This window comes from Cupressus sempervirens, chromosome 9 (assembly GCF_028749045.1).
Source record: "Cupressus sempervirens isolate cs-2001-9-10 chromosome 9, ASM2874904v1, whole genome shotgun sequence".
Lineage (NCBI taxonomy): Eukaryota > Viridiplantae > Streptophyta > Pinopsida > Cupressales > Cupressaceae > Cupressus > Cupressus sempervirens.
This window is the reverse complement of record NC_143126.1, coordinates 474823410-474843486: the sequence shown is the minus strand read 5'-3', so window position 1 is coordinate 474843486 and position 20077 is coordinate 474823410. Positions and strand designations below refer to the sequence as shown.

Here is a 20077-nt window from a genome sequence, read left to right as displayed (position 1 = left end):
CATGTATGCTTTCAATTTAACTAATTAGGACATGTGCTTTCAATTTCAGGACATGTGAGCTTTCAATTTTAGGACATGTGAGCTTTCAAGTTCAAATTGCGATTTGCTTAACTAAATTTTGAACATGTACATGTTTTAAGTTGGACTTGAATTAGAACATTGGGCTTAAGGGGATAAAATTCTAGGATACATGTGTGTACTTGAATTAAAATTTCACTATGATTAAAATTTGAAATGTAACTCAAGAACAATTTGAAATTTGGTTCAAACTATTTCAAATTTGGTTGAACAATTATTTGATCAATTTGAAATTTGGTGTCCAATAACTAATTTTCTAAATTGAACTTTCACTCTTTCATTTTTAACTCAATGTCTTGAATTCATTTAACCTTCTATTTCACTTAACTTGTCAATTTTAGAACACATGTACACTTTCAATTTAACTAATTAGGACATGTGCTTTCAATTTTAGGACATGTGAGCTTTCGATTTAACTAATTACTTGACATGTGAGCTTTCAAGTTCAAATTGCAATTTGTTTAAACTAAATTTTGAACATGTACATGTTTTAAGTTGGACTTGAATTTTAGAACATTGGGCTTAAGGGGATAAAATTCTAGGATATGTGTACAAATAAAAGGGATGTGTTCTATAGATTTACTCGAGTTAGGAATTATGTACAACTAATTACCTGATACTTTAACATTTAATACATGTGATATATTACCAAACATTTAAATTACACGAACTATTTATATATATATATATATATATATATATATATATATATATATATATATATATATAAATTTATTCAATATATTAAACATGCACGTACATATCTAAATAAATTACTTTCATATCTTAGATAGAAACAATTTATAATATACTAGATCTAGATCTAGTATGTACATTAGATTCTACAACATAATGCAACATGTATCAATCATCTCGAGAACAAATAACAAAAACCTGTATCTATCTAGAGATCTATCATAAGATAATATCAAATATAAATAGCATGTACACATGTAGACATGTAAATCTAGGTACATCTATATCAAATCAAATATAAATATAACATGCATAATGTGTGTATATAAAGTGTCTATCTAATATATATGAATGTCTCTCTGGATGAAAGTCTACAACAAATCATCTAGATTAAAAAAACTATAGATCATCAGGTGCAGGACTATCATCGCCATGCCTCCTCACAACACACTCTGAAGACTGACTAGTATCAAGGTGCTCACTAGGATGTGTTGACCCCTATATATAAATTCAAGAGAAAGTGATATCAATACATACATACATTTAATCAAGAGAAAGTGATATTGAAATATATGTATGTGCATTTAATCAAAACATAAATAAACATTACCTGTCCACTACTGACATCATCCAATGAGTCTCGACGACGTACACGATCTGGCATCAAAACTAGAGTAAAAATAGGCATGTCCCCTACATTGTACATGTGCACGTGCAACACATCAAATTAAAATTTCTCTACATGATTACATTTGAATCTATGTGCATGATATACATACATGTGCACACATGCACATGTATAAATTAAATTAGTTTGAAATGATTGAAATTTTAACATGAACAAAATTTTTTTTACCTGTGTAGATGGTGGTATCTGATAATACTCGGACTGCCTAGCATCGATCGTGCCCATTAATGCATCCAGATTTCGCTATGTTGCATCAAGCTCAATCTTTGCATCTACGCGGGCCCCATGGCTGGTGACTGGCACATGTCCTAATAATGATGAGCCAAGTGGACTATGTACATGAGATGGCATAGAAGTAGAATCATCACGTGTCAACAAATCCATTCATCCTGTGGTCGACAAGCTCGAGTCAACATCATCAAGGCCCACATCTGAACTCTGAGCCTGCACTGTAACACTGGCTGAAGGGTCTATGGTATGTAAATGTCTCTCTGGAGCAAAAGAGTGGTCAGTAGATGGATCATCATGTGCACTACCACCATGACCACTAAATGATCGATGAGAGGAATATGGTTGAGGATGTGTCCTGGTAGTACTATGGACACGACCTTGAACATCTGATATGGGTATGCCAAGATGCTCTGATACAAATCCATATGTATCTAATAAATCCTTAGCCAGACCAATCATAGTATCTCGTGCCAACACTCCAATGAGACCCTCTAAGCTAGCCACTGAAGGGATGCCTGCTGCACTGTACAAGTCTCCTCAAGATGAAGGATAGGATAATGATCTGGAATGCCGATGAGACATCAAATACTGACCAACCTCATCACTCTGACAGATTCTGCAATCTCTCCAACTCGCTAAAGGACCCCACATAACTGAGTGCTACGCATGGCCTCATCAGCTGATGGACCTAACACAATGGAAATAGCAGGTGCCCTCTCTCCGACAGTCGATCTATGTGCCAGTGGGGGACGACCTGGCTGCCTATCAGCCAATCTACCAGGCCCCTATCCTAAATATCTTGGTAAATCTATGTAGTTCACCACCCTGTGTAAGAAAACCTCTGCATAAAGCTGTCGAGCAAAATAGAGTGGAATTTGGTCGTTATTTGGATAAGGACCATGGGAAGCAAGGAAGCGTGGGTATATCAATGCAGCCATCTGTGGATTTGTAAACTTAAGAGGAGAATACTCCTTCACATAATTTTGTGAAAGATAATGAGGGAAACATTCCCTCTTCAGGACATCTTTGGGCACCAAGCCCTGCACCTCCTGGAGTGAAAGACAAGAGGAGACCTCTCGTCTCTTACTATCAAGGACAACCTATATAGTATGTGCAGAATATGGGCCAGCACCATGAATCTCGTCTCGAATAAATGCCAGGCTGCATAAGATAGTTTGGCATGTACCACTATAAACACTAGAGCATGTGCCACTAGTCAAGGATTCCTGAAGTCTTTGAATCTCCTGGTTAGTGCGATCATAGAGCTCATGAGGTGGGATAGGTAGCTGATCACAGGGGACATGATGCTACTTAGGGGGGATAGGCTATTGCTCAGGGCCTGGGATAGGCTACTTAGGCCCAGGTATAGGCTATTGCTCAGGGCCTGAGATAGGCTGCTCGGGCTCGGGTATAGGCTGCTTGAGGGGGACAGGCTACTCGGGAGGGATAAAAGGTTGTTGATCACCCATGTCAATGTATGTAGGTGCGTGTATAATGTGTAAACCTAAAAATTAAAATTAAAATGTATGACATTAGTAAATTTGAAATTTATATTAACATATATGTATGTACAATTTGACAAAATTAAAAAACTTGTATCTAAATTGTTTTAATAAAATTAAACATGCACGTACATGTCTACATATTTATAAAAGTCCTAAAACTTAAATGAACATATACCTTAAAAGAAAACTAAAATTTAAAACACACATGTTGTTATATATATAATGTTTGTAAGTCAAGGACCTTTTAAGAACTACATGTGTGCAAGTTATATTTCTATCTAAGTTAGATTGAATGTTCAAAGGTTTTAGACATATGTGTGCACATAAACTTGTCAGGTATAATTTAGGTCCACGAAGTTTAAATATGTGCATATATATATATATATATATATATATATATATATATATAAAGAGAGAGAGAGAGAGAGAGAGAGAGAGAGAGAGAGAGATGCGTATATACATGTACATGATATGTATATTTGCACATATAGATCTATCATGCACATGTGTATATATACATGCATACGTGTGCACATGATATGTGCAAATATACATATCATGACACATATGCATATATAGATCTATTTGTGTACATATATATAATGTGATGTATCATTTTGAGACCTTGATATCAATGTTTAATTAGTTTTAGGATTAGGGTTCAATTTGGTTTGTACTGTTTGATTAGTTTTACATGCTTAGGTTTCAATTAGGATAAGAGTTAATAAATTGAATTAATGTTTCAATTCAATCTTAGGGTAACGGTTCAATTTTGTTAATGGTTGGGGAAAGGATTTAAGGTTAAATTCAAGGTTTCTACTATTAACTTGGGATATATAATTACATGTTTATGATCATGGTTTAATTCAATTTGGTTTATAAGTATAATATTAATTAGTTAAGGGCTAGGGTTACCTTTCAATCTAGTTTGATATATTCAATTTGGTTTAGGGTTGACCCAGGGGTTAGTTTATTTTAGTGTTAAATATTAATATATAATGCTTTGATATCACTCATTTTTTGATATTTTGATATGATGGACATGTCGTAAATGACATTTCTATATGATTCTTTTGATATGATATGCATGGATTATATATATATATATATATATATATATATATATATATATATATATATATATATATATATATATATATATATATATATATATATATATATATATATATATATATATATATATATATATATATATATATATATATATATATATATGATCTTTTGATTTAGGGTAAATTATCATTTATAATATAAGGGTTTAGAAATTAAATTTTAAGATCTTGAGGTTAGGGTTAGGGTTTGGATAATTAAATTTTAGTTTTAGGTTTAGGGTTAGAGTTAGGATTATGGTTAGGGCTGTGATTTAGGATTGAGACCACAATTAAAGGGTTACGATAATGTGGTCAGAGACCAAGTACCTGAGTAGAAATTATAGTCTATCAATTAGGGTTAGTAAAGTAGGCTTTAGCATTTAGGATTTAGGGTTATAGTTATGATTCTAGGGTTAGGGTACATTGGGTTTACATTTCTATTAGTATTATTTATAGGGTTAGGATATGGGTTGACATTGGTATTAGTATTATTTTTAGGGTTATGGTTTGTACATCAGGGTTTAAATTTATGGATCTAGGATTATGATTAGGGCTTATAATTTAGGATAAGGGTTGGGGCTTATCATCTAGTATAAGGGAACTTACCATAATTTATTATTAGGGTTAGAATAATGGTTTAGTACTTAAAATTAGTTTATATCTAGCTAGCTTTTAGAATTAGAGTTTAGCATTTAAATTTAACAAATTTTAGGATCTTAGTTTACATACATCTTGATTCTAGGGTTTAGTATAATTTAGGGTCATGGTTTAACATTTATGATTATAGGTTATATGTTTGTACATGATCATTGCTAGAAGTATGGTTCTAAGGAATAGGATTTGTATTAGCAATAAAAAATTTTATTATGGTTTTTTAACACATAGTTTTAATAAATTTATATAATTAAAGTTAGGATCAAGTATTAATATGATTTACTATTTAATGTTGGGGTTTATCATTTAGACCTCTACGGTTCAAATTGAGATTTAGGAAAGTTTTATGGTTTCAAGTGTGCATCTAAGATTAGGGGTTATAATTTATGATTAGGGTTTTGCAGTTAGGATTATGACTAGGTTTAGTATAATTTAGGGCTACTGTTTAGCATTAAGGAACTTAAGAGTTAAAATTTAAGTTAAATATATTTAATCTTTACATGAACATTAGATTATATGATGTACATTTTTTTATGTAACTTGTATATTATTTAATCAAGTTATGTTCTTATAATTAACTTTTATTAATTAAAGGTTGTAACATGTATTATTTAGGTCATACACATTCTAAGTTATATGTTCTTATGTATGTATATGTATCTTATATTCTTACCTAGATGCAAATTAATCTAGACATTCTTATATATGTATTTAATTTGGGATCTAGACCCAAGTTAAGACATGTGATTGAATTATATAGTTAATTATATACTTAGATTATTTTTAAATTCAATTTACAAATTGACATTATAGTTAATTCTAAATGAGGCATAGTCAAGGGATCCAAAGAACTAATCAAAAAATTTACTAAGCAAACAATAACATACATACAATAATTTACAATTATAAAAAACATAAGAGATTGCAAATTCCTTAATGAGCACATTTATATTTCATTTTTAAATAATTATAAGTACTAAAAGTAAAATAAATAACACATCCACATGGAATAATATTAACTACTTCAGTTCAATCCATTTAAATAATTTATATACATTTGTTCCAAATGCCACTTGGCAAATTAATTTAGAATGCACAATCATCCATTGTACATGTCACAGGGTATGAAAGGTTGAAAGAATATACATTTATAAAATAGTTTACATCATCCATTTTTGATCCATGAAACAAAGTACAATACAATTTAAGTAAAATCATTTTAAATAGTACTAGAAGTTTTTTGTTTGGATCCCTTGGCGAGTTGTTATGTGATTAAGTACTTAGTTATATATGTTTAGGGTTTTATCGTACATAACTATATGTTTAGGTCGATATTATAGCTTAAATAATGAATTTAGGTCAAGGTTATATGGTTCTAGGTCAAGGTTATATGGTTCTAAGTCAAAATTATATTTATTTGTAAAATTAAATGTAACATAAACAATGAATTTACATCTAATCTAATCATTCAACATTGTAATAAATACATAAATTAAATACATTTCAAAACATCTAAAATAATAAATTTTTAAATAAACTTTAAATTAAAAGATAATATTATATATTTAGATCTAATATAGATGAAAATTTATCTTTAAAAAAATCTTATTTGTGCATTTAGAGATTCACAATGACATTAGAGGCTTAAGCATGAATAGTAAAATAAAATATACAAAGAAACATATATAAAAAACAATAAAATATACAAAAAAACAAATAAATTTTAACTAAAACAATAAAAAAAGGGAAAAAAACAAATGTTTCATACCTTTTTCAGACGGTTGATAAGGCGGATGTTGGTCTCTCTCCAACTTTCGATCGAAATAATGAGGAGAGAATCCAGTCGCGCCCCTATTTATGCTAATAGGTTTTAAAGTTTCGATCGAAACTTAAGTCAAGTTTCCATCAAAACTTTAAAACCTGCAGAGAAACCCGTGTTCCAAGTTTCGATCGAAACTTGGCTTAAGTTTCAAACGAAACTTTTCAGAGCAGTTAGTTTCGATCGAAAGTTACTTTCGATCGAAAGTAATTATTTTCAATCGAAACTTTTAAAATAAGTTTCTATCAAAACTCTACGGTTAATTTTTTGGGTCCGCGCTTTTTTGGAGGAATTTCTTCCTCCGAAAAAGTGTAACCTACTATTGTGGGTTCACTCCATTACCATCAAATAGTGAAGCCCAGTTAAGGGAAGCCCCTACAGCTTGTGCCATAACTTCCCATAAAAATCCCTAGAACAATTCGTAAAAGGAATCCTATGCTCTGATACCACTTGTTGGAAGTATTAGAGTTTTGGTTGGGGGGGGTGTTAATTAGAACTTAATAATTTTACTAAATCAATTTGCAGATTATAACTTTAAAGTTTCATAGACTAAATGCATTCAAAAATTATTTAAATAAATATCATTCACCATGCATGAATATGAAAAGCATGAACTCATAGAAGATAGAGATATGTATTTTTCCCAGTGGGAAACCCTCAAAATTCCTCAAAAAGGATTCATGATAGGGAGAAAAATCACTCCATGAACCTATGATCTTTTTTGTGATTCAACTCTTTTACAATCAGTAGTAACAACTGCTCATGGATTCAACTCTATTTCCTTTTAATTGAATTACAACCTTATATGCACATATAACTGTATGCAATATACTATACACCTATACATGCAAATAAGTTTATAATCAATCCTTTATGTCAATCTTACAATTTCAAGATATATGTCTCTATGCTACATCACTGTATTACACTTATCTATTCAAATTTTACAATAATCTCTTTAAATAGAGATGAGATTTGAATATAATCAGTTGTAAAAAACAAACTGAACTAGTTAGGGCCATTCAACAAAATGCTCTTATGAAATGTTGGTTTAAAGACAACTTTTTAGTTATGTATCAAATTTATTCATGCCCTTTGAAATATCAATCATATAAACAACAAACTATGCAAGTATAACTTCACACTTTCCTTTCAAACTTTTCAAAACAATTTCCATTTGAAACAAATGAAACTCTTAAAAAAAATAATGCTCGATTTGAAAGGGAGACTTCTTTTCAAAATTTGATACTGGATATAAAGAAGGAAAAACTTCCATATCCTTACACAAGAAGACAAATAGAGAATCTCCATTTGAAAGAGAAAAAAAAACCTTACTTGCTTATTGAATCCATTTTTACAAAACTGACTGTATTTTATTTCTATTTTGAAACTGACTAAAAAAAGATAAATTTCACACTTTCATTCAACTCATTTTTCTTCAAAAATTCTAAGCTGAGCAATCATTTTTCAAACAAAATCAACTAACTAGAAAGCAATCCGAATTCCTTTTGAAATCTTTCCAAAAACATTATTCCTTTATTGAAGAAATTCAAAAAATTTCAACCTTACATCTTCTTGTCAAAAATGCAGTCATACCTAAAGCCACTTTTTTCTTTTTTATCTCCATCATTCTCTATTTTCAAAAATCCTTATCATAGTTTTGAAAAATTGTGTTATGCCTCCAAAAAACCTTATCATAGTTTTGAAGCCTTTCATTATGCCTCTGAAAACCCTTAGACATGTAATCATAGGTGAAGCATAAAATGTCAGTATTTGAACAATACTTGAAACAATTTAAAACATAAATCCAAAAATTGCAGTGCCAAGACAAACCTTTTCTTCACAATAACCCATATGCCAAAAACCACACAAGAATCTTTATAAGAAATTTTTCATAAAAATGGCAAGGTCCTTCATATTTATAGAGCAATTTGAATTCATGGCTTCATTGATAAATTTTTTTTTGACTTCACAAAAGATCTTTTCAAAAAGTTTCACACAGAGAACCAAGAGAAACTTTCTTCATGCAGAGTAATGGAATGTAATAAAAAGTTTATAGACTTGAACAGAAGACAAGGAAATACTTCACAATAAAATCCATAGAGTTAAAAATGGTCTATCAAAATTCCCACAACCAAAATTTGTTTTAACTTTTCTTTCAAGTCCACCATCAGATCCTTACACTTGGTGAGTTCCCTTTTTCATGCAGTAGTCTCTATTAAATGCTACATACAATGTATAATCATGCTGATTTTAATACCACACCAATATGCTTGCCATGTACTCCCTTGTCTTTTTTCCTTGCTACCTTTGCATTACGTTTTGTGCCATGTAATTTATGTATTTAAACTTGCCTTCACCACCTTTTCAAAAATGTTTATGTGTTTCAAAACTTTGCTGACTTTAGTGTATGGATAATACTTTTCCATCTAATAACTTTGCCATCTTTTGGAGTATGGTCAACACAGAGTTGTGGACTAAATTTGGTGAATTGAAAGCGTAACCAATGCAAGAGTAGTTGCTGAGACATGCATTCTCGTAATCCATCTTTTTGGGTGTTGTGAATGAAGAATCATAATCATTAGATGATGTTGCATTGGAGTTCATGAATTTTTCACTGTTGCAATCATTGAAAATTAGAAAACAAAGAAATAGGTGACAACAAAAAGCAAGACTATTTTATTAATATGCTGGACAAAAAATACAAATTAGATAGCCTCTATACATAGAGGACTTCTAGCTACAGACAAGGAGTTTAGAGCATACATGTGGATCGTGTAATGTGATAGCACTAACAGTTAACTTAACAACCTTGCCATGTGTTTGGAGACAAATTCAATTATGCACACATGTGGTGGAGTTAACTATAGTTCTATGAAATTGATGGCTAGAGAATAGGGAACATGAGTCAATTGCTAAACAGAAATACAAATTTGGTGCAACAAACTAGTGACATGGAGACTAGGCTCTTCATTATTCCAACTCCCTCCCTTAATTTCTACCACTAAAGACTCTTTATGTGGAATAAATTACAATAAGAAATTCAAATAGAATAGGTCCTGGCATTGAGCCTTATTAGGTACCCATTTATAACATAAAATTTTGTTTCCCTTTCTTTAGGTCTTTTCACCGAAACAAGTGGTTTTGGCTTACCACAAACCTTTTTAAAAAATTTGCACCCAAACAAGTGGTTTTGACTTACCACAAACTCTTCCAAAAATGCTTTAGGATCTTTCACCCAAACAAGTGGTTTTAGTTTACCACAATCCCTTCAAGACTTTAGGTTTTTCACCTAAATATATGGTTCCAAATTACCACAAACCCTTCAAGACTTTTAGGTTTTTCACCTAAATAAGTTGTTTTGGCTAACCACAAACCATTCAATAGATTTACTTAAACAAGTGGTTTTGGATTACCACAAACCCTTCAAACTTTACAAAACCATTGATCCAATGATAGGGAAACCAACTATAATATTTTTTTCATGCACACTAATATTGAGTCCATATGAAAAATAATCCATCTACCAAATCACATAGGTACCCAGTCGTTGTGCTCGCTAGTTCTCTAGGAATATATTTTAGATACATGGTTCATCAATATGTCAAACAAAAGAAACTTCTAAAGATACCATCCATAACTATTTCAGCCCTATTACTTTTCCCCTTGTTAATATCCAATGTAAGCTAATGATCTTAAGAGGCATAGAATCTTCAACTTATTGACTATGAATTGAATTTACGAAATTTAATTCACACTGTTGTCCTAATACAAATTTGATAATTAAACTAAACTCTTACACCTCATCTTCACTAAGCAACATGTTTGGGATGGCCTTGGTAACTGGAAATCTCCTTCCAGTCTCTAGATAGATAAGCGCCCCTACTTCTAAATGCAACTCAAGAAGAGCATGATGAAGTCATTGCATAAAATCATGATTCTCTAGCATTGTTGGCTCCACTTGTTTTGGGAGATCATTTACATTCAACTTCCTAGCTGCATCATCTAACCTATTTTGTTACAAATTTTTCAACTTGAAATTCCAATTCTCACCCCTCTAATGTGATAGGAGGACAACATGTTGTATGTCAAAAGCCTCATCCTTGCCGAATAAGTGTTAACCTTTATCTGCCAATGCAAACTTGGAAGAAAGAAAACTGGCATCTCACTTTCTCCATAGGTCCTTCAAACCCTACCAAAATTAGTTATTCATATAGCAAACTATGCCCACAAACGGGCTATGAATTGATTGAATGCTGCTCAAGAAAATTTATCTTTGCTGCAATGATTGGAATTTCATACAAAGAAAAGCCAGCACTGCCCAAGAATCACAAGGGCTCTAATACCATATTGAAAATTAAAACTATGAATTAACAAAAATGGTGATAGTAGATCACAAGAAAATATAACTTTCAATATTCATATTGATCTAGCTGCACACAAAAAACCAAATTACATAGCCTTCACATTTAGATAGGCACATCCACTTACTACCAATCCATACACTTACATCCCATGTCATCTTCATTGTGTGGTAGCAACAACAAACTTTAATATACCATCTCACAACTATTTCTATACCTAGACACTCAACTTCAATAAAAGAACATAGATTGAAGAGCCAACATAAAGTCCAAACTACCCAAGAATTATTATAAGTATTTCAGAAACATCAATATCTTTTCTTACTATGATTTTCAGCACTTTTCTGATCTTTCTTCAGATGGAGAGTATAAACACTTCAAACAATGCCTCTTTCTTTCTAATCTTGGGCTCCCATTTTGAAATTTCATTGTGTACTTGTGCAAATGAAGTCTTTAAGAGAAGCTTACATTGTTCGTGTGGCAACATCGGTAAAACCCAACCATTTTACTTCACACCATCACTGGTATGCCGCAATGCTTCGGCAGATCTGGCCATAAGGGAAGTTGCTATATGCTTTCCTCGTGATACTGTTTTGCACGGCTTTTCGGCGACGTTGAACCGCCTGGAGGCTGAAGCCATGCAGAGAATAGATGGGTGTTTAGCCATACTTCTGTCCTCTCTTCATCAGCTAGATAGCACTCCTTTACCTAAATTTTTGGGCCTTTCCGGCTCCTTTGCATTCTTGTGGAATCACTCTGATTATGGCCAAGATATCGTGGGCGTGATTGATACAGGTATCTGGCCTGAGAGAAAAAGCTTCAGTGATGCGGGCCTCAGAGCCATTCTATCCAGATGGAAAGGCACATGTGAAGTTGGGCAGAATTTCACTTCCTCAAGCTGCAACAAGAAAATCATAGACGTTCTGATATAGCTATATATCAGAGCAAATAACTAAATCACAGCCCTTGAGACGAAACCTTGCTCTGATACTATATTGAAAGTTAGAAAACAAAAAAATAGGTGACAGCAGATAACAAGACTATTTTATTAATCTGTTGCACAAAAAATACAAATTAGATAGCTTCTATAAATAGAGGGCTTCCAGCTATAAACAAGGAGTTTAGAGCATATATGTGGATCGTGTAATATGACAGCACTAACACTTAACAACCTTGCCATGTGTTTAGAGACAAATTCAATTGTGCACACATGTGGTGGAGTTAACTGCAATTCTACAAAACTGATGGCTAGAAAATAAGAAACAGGAGTCAATTCCTAAATAAAACAACAGATTTGGTGCAACAAACTAGTGACTTGAAGACCAGGCTCTTAATTATTCCAACAGCAATTCAAGGGGCTCTTGAGAACACAGCCACTTGACCACCACTCCCGTGAATTCCAGGCTTCACTGTCTCTGGGTGTGAAGCCATTTACACAGCTGCAGAACTGAAAATTGTTAGAGTTACAGATACCGAAAGCGCCACAGAGGCCATACACGACGCATTCGTCTCTGGGCAGAGACCAGAACATGTTCCACTTATTTCCATCGAACAGAGCAAGTCGAATATCTCCGCACCTGGTCAATACGAAATGCATGGGCGCATGCATCTTATGCGTCGGTGTTGAACGGACGTACATACCAGAGCGGGTGATTTCAACGCTGATATTGAAAAACCCTTTGCTTGACATTTCTGGAACATGACAGAAAATTCTACCATCCCAAACTCCGCTCTCCCAATACGTAACAGAGTTATTCCATATTAGCACAAATTGTTCGGCGCCAGATGGATCCGTCGGGAAGGAGAAAAGCCCAGGAGCAGGATCCAACGAGCTTTTCCAAGACACCAGCTTTTGCTGTTCCCCTAATCTCATTTGTCGGATTGTCTAAACTCTGCCACACAGTTTCAGATATGTTGACCGACCAAATAGACGCACCCTCTGCGTCCAACAGATCCAATTTACCTATAGTCTCTCTGTTGCCCACCCAAACGATCATCTGCTGTGGGATATTGGCGTACCAGACTCCAATATACCAGTTTTTGGTTCCATTTGGGCTGAAGAATCCCAATTCAAATGTGCCATTCTTTGAAATCAATCTCTGATTTCCACCCAGCGAGGCGCCCAAGGAAAGAGTGTCTCCGGCCTGGACTACTGTTGCACAATAATTACTCAATTGAATAAACGCAGCAACTGCAAAAGCAAGTCTTAACCGGGATTTTGCCCGCTTCTCATTCATCGCCAAATTTTGAGCGATTGATCGAACCTACCCCGCGCTTTAAAGTAAGAAGTTCGGAACATGAATGTTCTTCTAGCATAGATGTCGTGGAGGACCATGATAGGAGCACGAATGATGGCAATACAGGTTGTCATAAACTAATTGCTGTGTTGCATTCTGACAAGGTTGAGAGTTAAAATTTACTAAAGCTGAAAGAAATCTGACAAGATATTGCGGATGACTTTTTAAATTATCGGGATGAATATTGCAGCATTGATTGTACACGTTTCCTTATGTCTTAATTTCAAAGCAATGTCAACATACTGCACTTCTATAATACCAGTACAAGACACTTTCAATTATTGACACCAAAATTACAAGTAAGGTTCATGTTAATTAATTGTATTCAAAGAAAGTCGTTGAATTTAATGGTTTGATTGTGTTAATTTGTAAACTGAGGAGACTGCTGCCATGGACAAGCCAATCATTGAACGCCAAACTCCAAAGAATGGAATGACAATCAAAACAGTAGATTAGGAAAACGAATAAATCTGATTGCAGAAAGTGTCCATCCACTCTGAAACCAATCATTGAAATCAGATGGAACTAGCAATCGCACCTTAGTGTGCAATAGGTATGCTGAATACATATAAAATGTCAACAAAGTATTTTTCCTTTTGTTCTTCTCCTCTTCCATTCTCTCTATAGGTTAATATCTTCCATCCCACCTCTCTCTCTCTCTAGTTTGATAAAAAGTTCACAATATTGATGATAGGCTATATTTGACCATGTTCCATCATATTGCAACTATACCTATCATTTATTGAATCTCACTCCGATGCACAATTTATAAGATAAATAGGTAAGCTCATATTTAATTTCCCCAAAGCCAAAAGTGCAAACATGACAACTTAGTGTAATACCAAAATCTCTTCTCCATAGACAACTAAGCCTTGTAAACTAAGACAAATAGTTTGTACTGTTAAACACCATGTCGAGTGTTGAGTCCCCTAATGAATGCACTAAGTAGACAAGAAGACACATTTAAGCCCCCCTCCTATTTTTACTATTCTAAAGTAGGCAATTACACAGTTTAGCAAAAACAATTAATACATTCACACACAAAGAGAGCAGCCACCGACAAAAACAAGGGTCTACTAATACCTATTACTTTCCAAATATAATGCTATTAAAAATTCGCGGGATGAAGAGGACAAACGACACGTGTAGGCGGTCAACATATGACGGTGAGATGCGAGATGTGCATGTTACGTTGGGTCCCATCGGCTCAGCCGGTAGTCACAAAAATTTTCCTCTTCCTCCGCCTTCGGCTTTCTTTAACATTAAATTGCACGTGGAATGAAAAGGCGGCTAAGTTTGAAACAACGTTCAATTATTCGCTGATGCTGTCCCACCTGGCCGATTTTGATTGGATGTTAAAATGTCCACCATGTTCTAGGTTAGGTTTAGAATCTGATGGCTGCAATCACCATTTTATGCATTGGAAGATAATATTTTATTAAAAATTATTGTTATTAGCAATATGGTTTTTTAATGGGTAATATAGTCTATATTTTATTATATATTTTTATTAAATTTTATATATTGAATTCACTTGGATAATCCAGAGAAGAATGGAGTTGAAAAAACTCTCCATATAATCTAAAATTTCATAGAAGTTTGGTTTATCAGTTTACAACTTCCCACTTTTGCAATATATTTGTTTTGATGCATATATCGCCAATTTTTTTAGTTTTTTGGATGGAGGTCATAAATCACCAATTTTGACACAGAGTCCACTTTCTTTATTTGAACACATTAGACCATTAGCATTAAATTGCAAAATCTAAAATTACTTAGAATATTAATCTTAATAGAATATATAAATTTTAAAAGATTGTTTAGTAAAAGCATGTGAAGTGAAATGACATATGTTTATTGTGGCTTACATTCTATTATGATCAATTTTTGCAAATTTAAAGAACATGTGCTAAATAGGTTATATTTGACCTTTGTCAATACCCTTTTCTAGATCCTCATGATCATATAAAAATAACACATCTAAATTATATGTCAATGTCTACTTCATTTTCTTATTGAGTGGATGTATTTCATTGTCTACCAAAAAATGTTAGTATTATATGTGATAGATACAACTAAGAGGTCTTAAATGTTAATGGTTGAGTTCTTGAGAAAATGATTCATTGGATTGGTCATTGTTTCTCGTGGAGACAATGTTATCGTTTATATATATATCAAGCCAATATCTCCTCCCTTTACCTATACTCTCACTATCTCTTTCTCTATGTCCATTATCTCTCACTTGATCAACCTAATTCTCTAAATATTATGCCCTTCTATATCTCTTTGTTATTATTAACATCCCCTTTTATTCCCATCTTTTTATATACCCCTCTCCATCTCTGTATTTCTTGATCTCTCTTTCATTTCTTCCTCTCCCTACACTCCCTTCCTCTATATCTTTATCTCTATGTGCCTATAATTTATAGCTCTTTCTATTCAATCTATGGCTCACAAACACCAAGGAAGAGTGGACGACCATTCAAATAATCTCATCCATTACTATTATGTTTATCCACATCTATTTCCTTATATTTATAGATCCGTGTACATATTTATTATCATTTTTTGTAGAGATACTAATGATCTAATTGAAACACTAATATTAGACTTCATTACTATCAATTTAGTATTGATTTTTAAATATAAATTAGACTCATTTAATCTCTCTTTGTCTCTCCCCCATCCCTCCCTATCCCTCCCTCCCTCCCTCCTTGCATCTTTTTGCTATTTTATTTCCTTACTTTTCTTTCTCTTTTGATTTCCTTTTTAAATTTTGTTAATACAATAGTATGGGTTAAAAAATATTGGGAATCAACAATGGATTAATATATGTACTATTATTTTGCATATATTAAATCCTTCTTTTTAAATCATACTATTTGTTCTAATGTATAGAATACTAAACTTAGAATTAATAAATTTTTATTTTAGTTTGGATTATAATAATATGAATTCAATAAAATTATTATAGGAATTAGTATTAATTCATGATGAATAGATTTTTATTGTAGTTTGGGTTATAATAATATGAATCCAAAAGAGGGAATTCTTATTAATTTGTTCTCTCTTTTCAATTCATACTAATATGTATATTTTTCTTTAGAATTAACCTTTTAAATCTGTATACTTTTGTATACAATCATAAAAGTAAAAATAATGTAAAATTATTATTAATTAACATTGAGATTCTTATTATTAATTCTTATGTTAATTCCTTTCACATTATTTTTACTTTTACCATTATATATAGCTCTAGATTTTATTTTTAACAAATTTTTTAGTTTTATATTTTCTTTAATATTAAACACTATGAATTTAAAACCACAAATTAATATATGAAGCATGATTAATTCAAATATCAATTCCTAGTTTTAAATCTCATTCTTTCACTTGTCTACATAAATGAAACAATTTTCAAAAGGTTTAATATTTTTTGTTACTCTTTGCTATTGTTTTTAAATAAACAAATTAATTATAATATAATAAAGCATCTACAAATAAATGATATAAATGAAACAATTGAAGGAAAAAGTTTAATATTATATCCATTAGATATAACATTAGATAAATGATTATAAAAAAATGCATATAAAATAAAACTTAGTAATACTATTTTAGAACTTTTTAATTTTTTTAAAATATAAATTGATATTAAAACATTCTAATTTCTATAGAAACTACTTTCTATATTAATACAATAATTTAAGATTTTTAATAAAAATAAATCATTATAAATGACATAGATTTACTAAAATTTAATTGAATATATATATATATATATAATTGATTTATTATAAAAATAAATAAATAAAACTAAATTATTATTTAATCATAAACTTTGAGTATAAAATATTTAAAGTTTGAAATAAAGAAGAATGAAGCTTTCTTCTAATCGTAGATGGTACAATTTCTGTGCACATAGCCATATACCAATTGTCGAGGGTCAAACAGAAAGATGGATATTCATTGAGTGAGCAATTGATCCCAAAAACTGTTGGAAGAAAATTTGTGTATGAAATCAGGGCAATTAATATATTTTTGAAGATTTCAATGGTCGGTTGATCTCCACAATGTTTTGTATGTCATGCACATGATGAGAAGGTGAAAATTGATCTCACCACGTATATCATTTTTTTATCTATTCTTCTCCATCTCTCTCTCCACGTCTCCCTCTATACCTTCCTAGGTCTCTTTTTATCTTTACTTCTCAATCTATCTCTATCTCCCTAACTCTTTTTCTCTCATTCATGTCATACATATTCATCTCTATCTCTATCTTTCTCTATCTTCCTCCCCACCCTCCATAAATAGACATCTCCCTTTCTCTATCCATCCATCTCTCTTCATCACCTCCTCTGTATACCTTTAAATCTCTACATCATATTTCTTCCACCATATCTTCCCCTCTATCTCTATCTTGTTATCTCTCCATCCCTATATATTTCCCCCTCTCTCTCCCTCTTTATATCACTTTTTACCTCCATAGTTATATCTCCCCCTGTCTCTATCTCTCTTATCTATTTATGTACATCTTTGATCCACCCCCTATCTCTATCTCTCTCCCTCCTACATAAATGTAAATGATTGTAAATTAAATGAAATTGTAATTTTTAATGACGATATTTAATCAGTTGACGATTTATATCAGATTATATGTATTTGTATTTACATATTGATGCCACCACATACCCTATTATTCAAATATAAAAGAAAAAATTCCCCACATTCTACAAACTCATTTCATATGTTATATATTTTATAATTAGGTTTTCAATAATTTTTTTTTTTTAATAAGTAACTCATTATTTTAAATTTGTCAAGTTTTGCAGAGTCGCCAATCTATGAACTATAATTATTAATATTATGGGACACCTTTGCCACTAAACCATGTTTACAATATATTTCAAACGTATTCCACAGAGTGTTGAAGGTCCCCTATAACCTCACCAAAGATTCAACAAAATACATTTACTAAGAACCTACCCTGTGCCTGATATTGTTTTCTCACAGACAAAGAAGATGGGTGATGAAATAGTGAACATCGTCTTGCCTAATCTATTTCTGCTGCTTGTTAAGGAGTCTAATCATGGGAGAGGGTTTATGAGCTAGAATTTCTTTGGGGAGCCACCCAATCTTCTTCCTCCTTCATTCCTCTGGTTCTATAGCTTCCTCTGAAGTGGGTTTTTTTTCAGGTTACTTTACGGTGAGTAGATACGGATTAAAACATGAATGATTGAGATAGTTCTGATCCTATTGCTTCCCTTCTCATGTATTCCATTCCGTCAAATGAAAATTATAGGTCTTCATTTCATATAAGTACGCCAAATTAAACTTCAGATTGATGCAAAAGAGGATCATAATTTGGGCATTATGAATTGTATATATGTCAATTGTAATCGTATGAAGAGAACCTAAATTGTGACTATTGGAGGGAGGCATTGTACAGATCTCTAGAAGGGTAGGCATCGAAGGACTGGCTCAACAAGGACCCCAAATTGTCACTTCACGATACGTCGTTTCAGAAACGATTGTTTTGGATTACATTCACTTGTAAAACATAATTTTACACATGGACATTTGAGTGCGTGGATGAAAATGTAGCACTCAATGTAAAACTTGACGATCCCGCAAAGAAAATTTATGCACCTGTTAGAGCAAACAGCAATTTTGGGCACACTAGTGAAAATCATGAGAAACAACATGAAGTTTATGGTAAATTCGAGCACCTCTTGGAAAACTTAGAGCATTCGGATGAAAATTCTCACAATAAAAAGAAAAAAGTGAGCATCCACATGATATTAAATATGGCGTCTAAGTGCATTCATGTGCTCTCTGCTGCAGAGACATCAAATGCCTTTTCAAACTGGTGTCAAGGGCTTCAACTAGTAATCAGGGAATTTTCCTGACGTTGCAAAGTACCTATCGCATCATAAACAGTCAAAAGATAAACTCATATTCAATGCATCTGACATAAATTATTTCCAATCGCATCATATTATAGTGAACGGTTAAGATTCTTTCGATGGTAGTCATTGTCTCTCTACAATTGCTGACCATCGGATGGCGAATTGAGCTTCATACATTCATATAGGAAACGCCTTCGGCGTAATTAAAAAGACGGGTCAAAGGAGACTTAGATCTTTTCGATGGAAGCTGGCGGATTTTCTCCCTACGCGGCTTCCCAACTACGAAATGCAAACTTCAAACGGACACTCAGTCAAGGAATTTGTGTTCAGAGGAAGAATATATCTGTTGCAAGAGGCGAGCTTCCCTTCTTTGAACTACACGAGGCAGCCAATGAATGAACCCACGAGTCCAAAAAAACATTGTACAGAATAGACAACGTCTACGTACATGTAGTTATTAGCTGCATACAAAATAAAATTAACTAGTAGTTGCGTGTTGAGAGTTGAGTTTATGTACGGGTAACAAATAAGTCGGTAGAAGTGATATGTTTTGTAGAAGAGACGTAGATCGTATTTGCACTTTAGCATAACAAGTGTGTCCTCCTCAATAATAACCATTATTTTTTAAATGGATAAATATGGAATGATCATATTGGAATTTCACTTCAACTCATAAGTTCTTATAGATATCTAGGTTTTTACCAATTATAATAAATTTGAACAA

At 32.4% G+C, this 20077-nt stretch overlaps 1 protein-coding gene and 1 pseudogene across 1 annotated transcript; one reads left to right on the top strand and one right to left on the bottom strand.

Moving 5' to 3' along the window:
• LOC149539383 (uncharacterized) overlaps positions 1-12079 on the top strand; it is a 117498-nt pseudogene extending 105419 nt beyond the window's left edge.
• Positions 12080-12477: 398 nt separating this feature from the next.
• On the bottom strand, positions 12478-13384 carry LOC149539382 (G-type lectin S-receptor-like serine/threonine-protein kinase At2g19130). The gene is made up of 2 exons (XM_089802561.1): positions 13084-13384; positions 12478-13010 (listed from the first exon to the last, which is right to left on the bottom strand). Exons 1-2 carry the CDS (start codon positions 13382-13384, stop codon positions 12478-12480), a joined length of 834 nt encoding a protein of 277 aa, XP_089658687.1.
• Between the last annotated feature and the right edge of the window lie 6693 nt (positions 13385-20077).

What these genes read in the sequence shown, in the direction of transcription:
- LOC149539382 (XM_089802561.1), bottom strand. Translation starts at nt 13,384, where the DNA reads ATGAATGAGAAGCGGGCAAAATCCCGGTTAAGACTTGCTTTTGCAGTT. An exon ending in GGATCTGTTGGACGCAGAGG is followed by an intron (nt 13,011 to 13,083) that starts GTGCGTCTATTT and finishes AAATGAGATTAG; the next exon opens with GGGAACAGCAAAAGCTGGTG.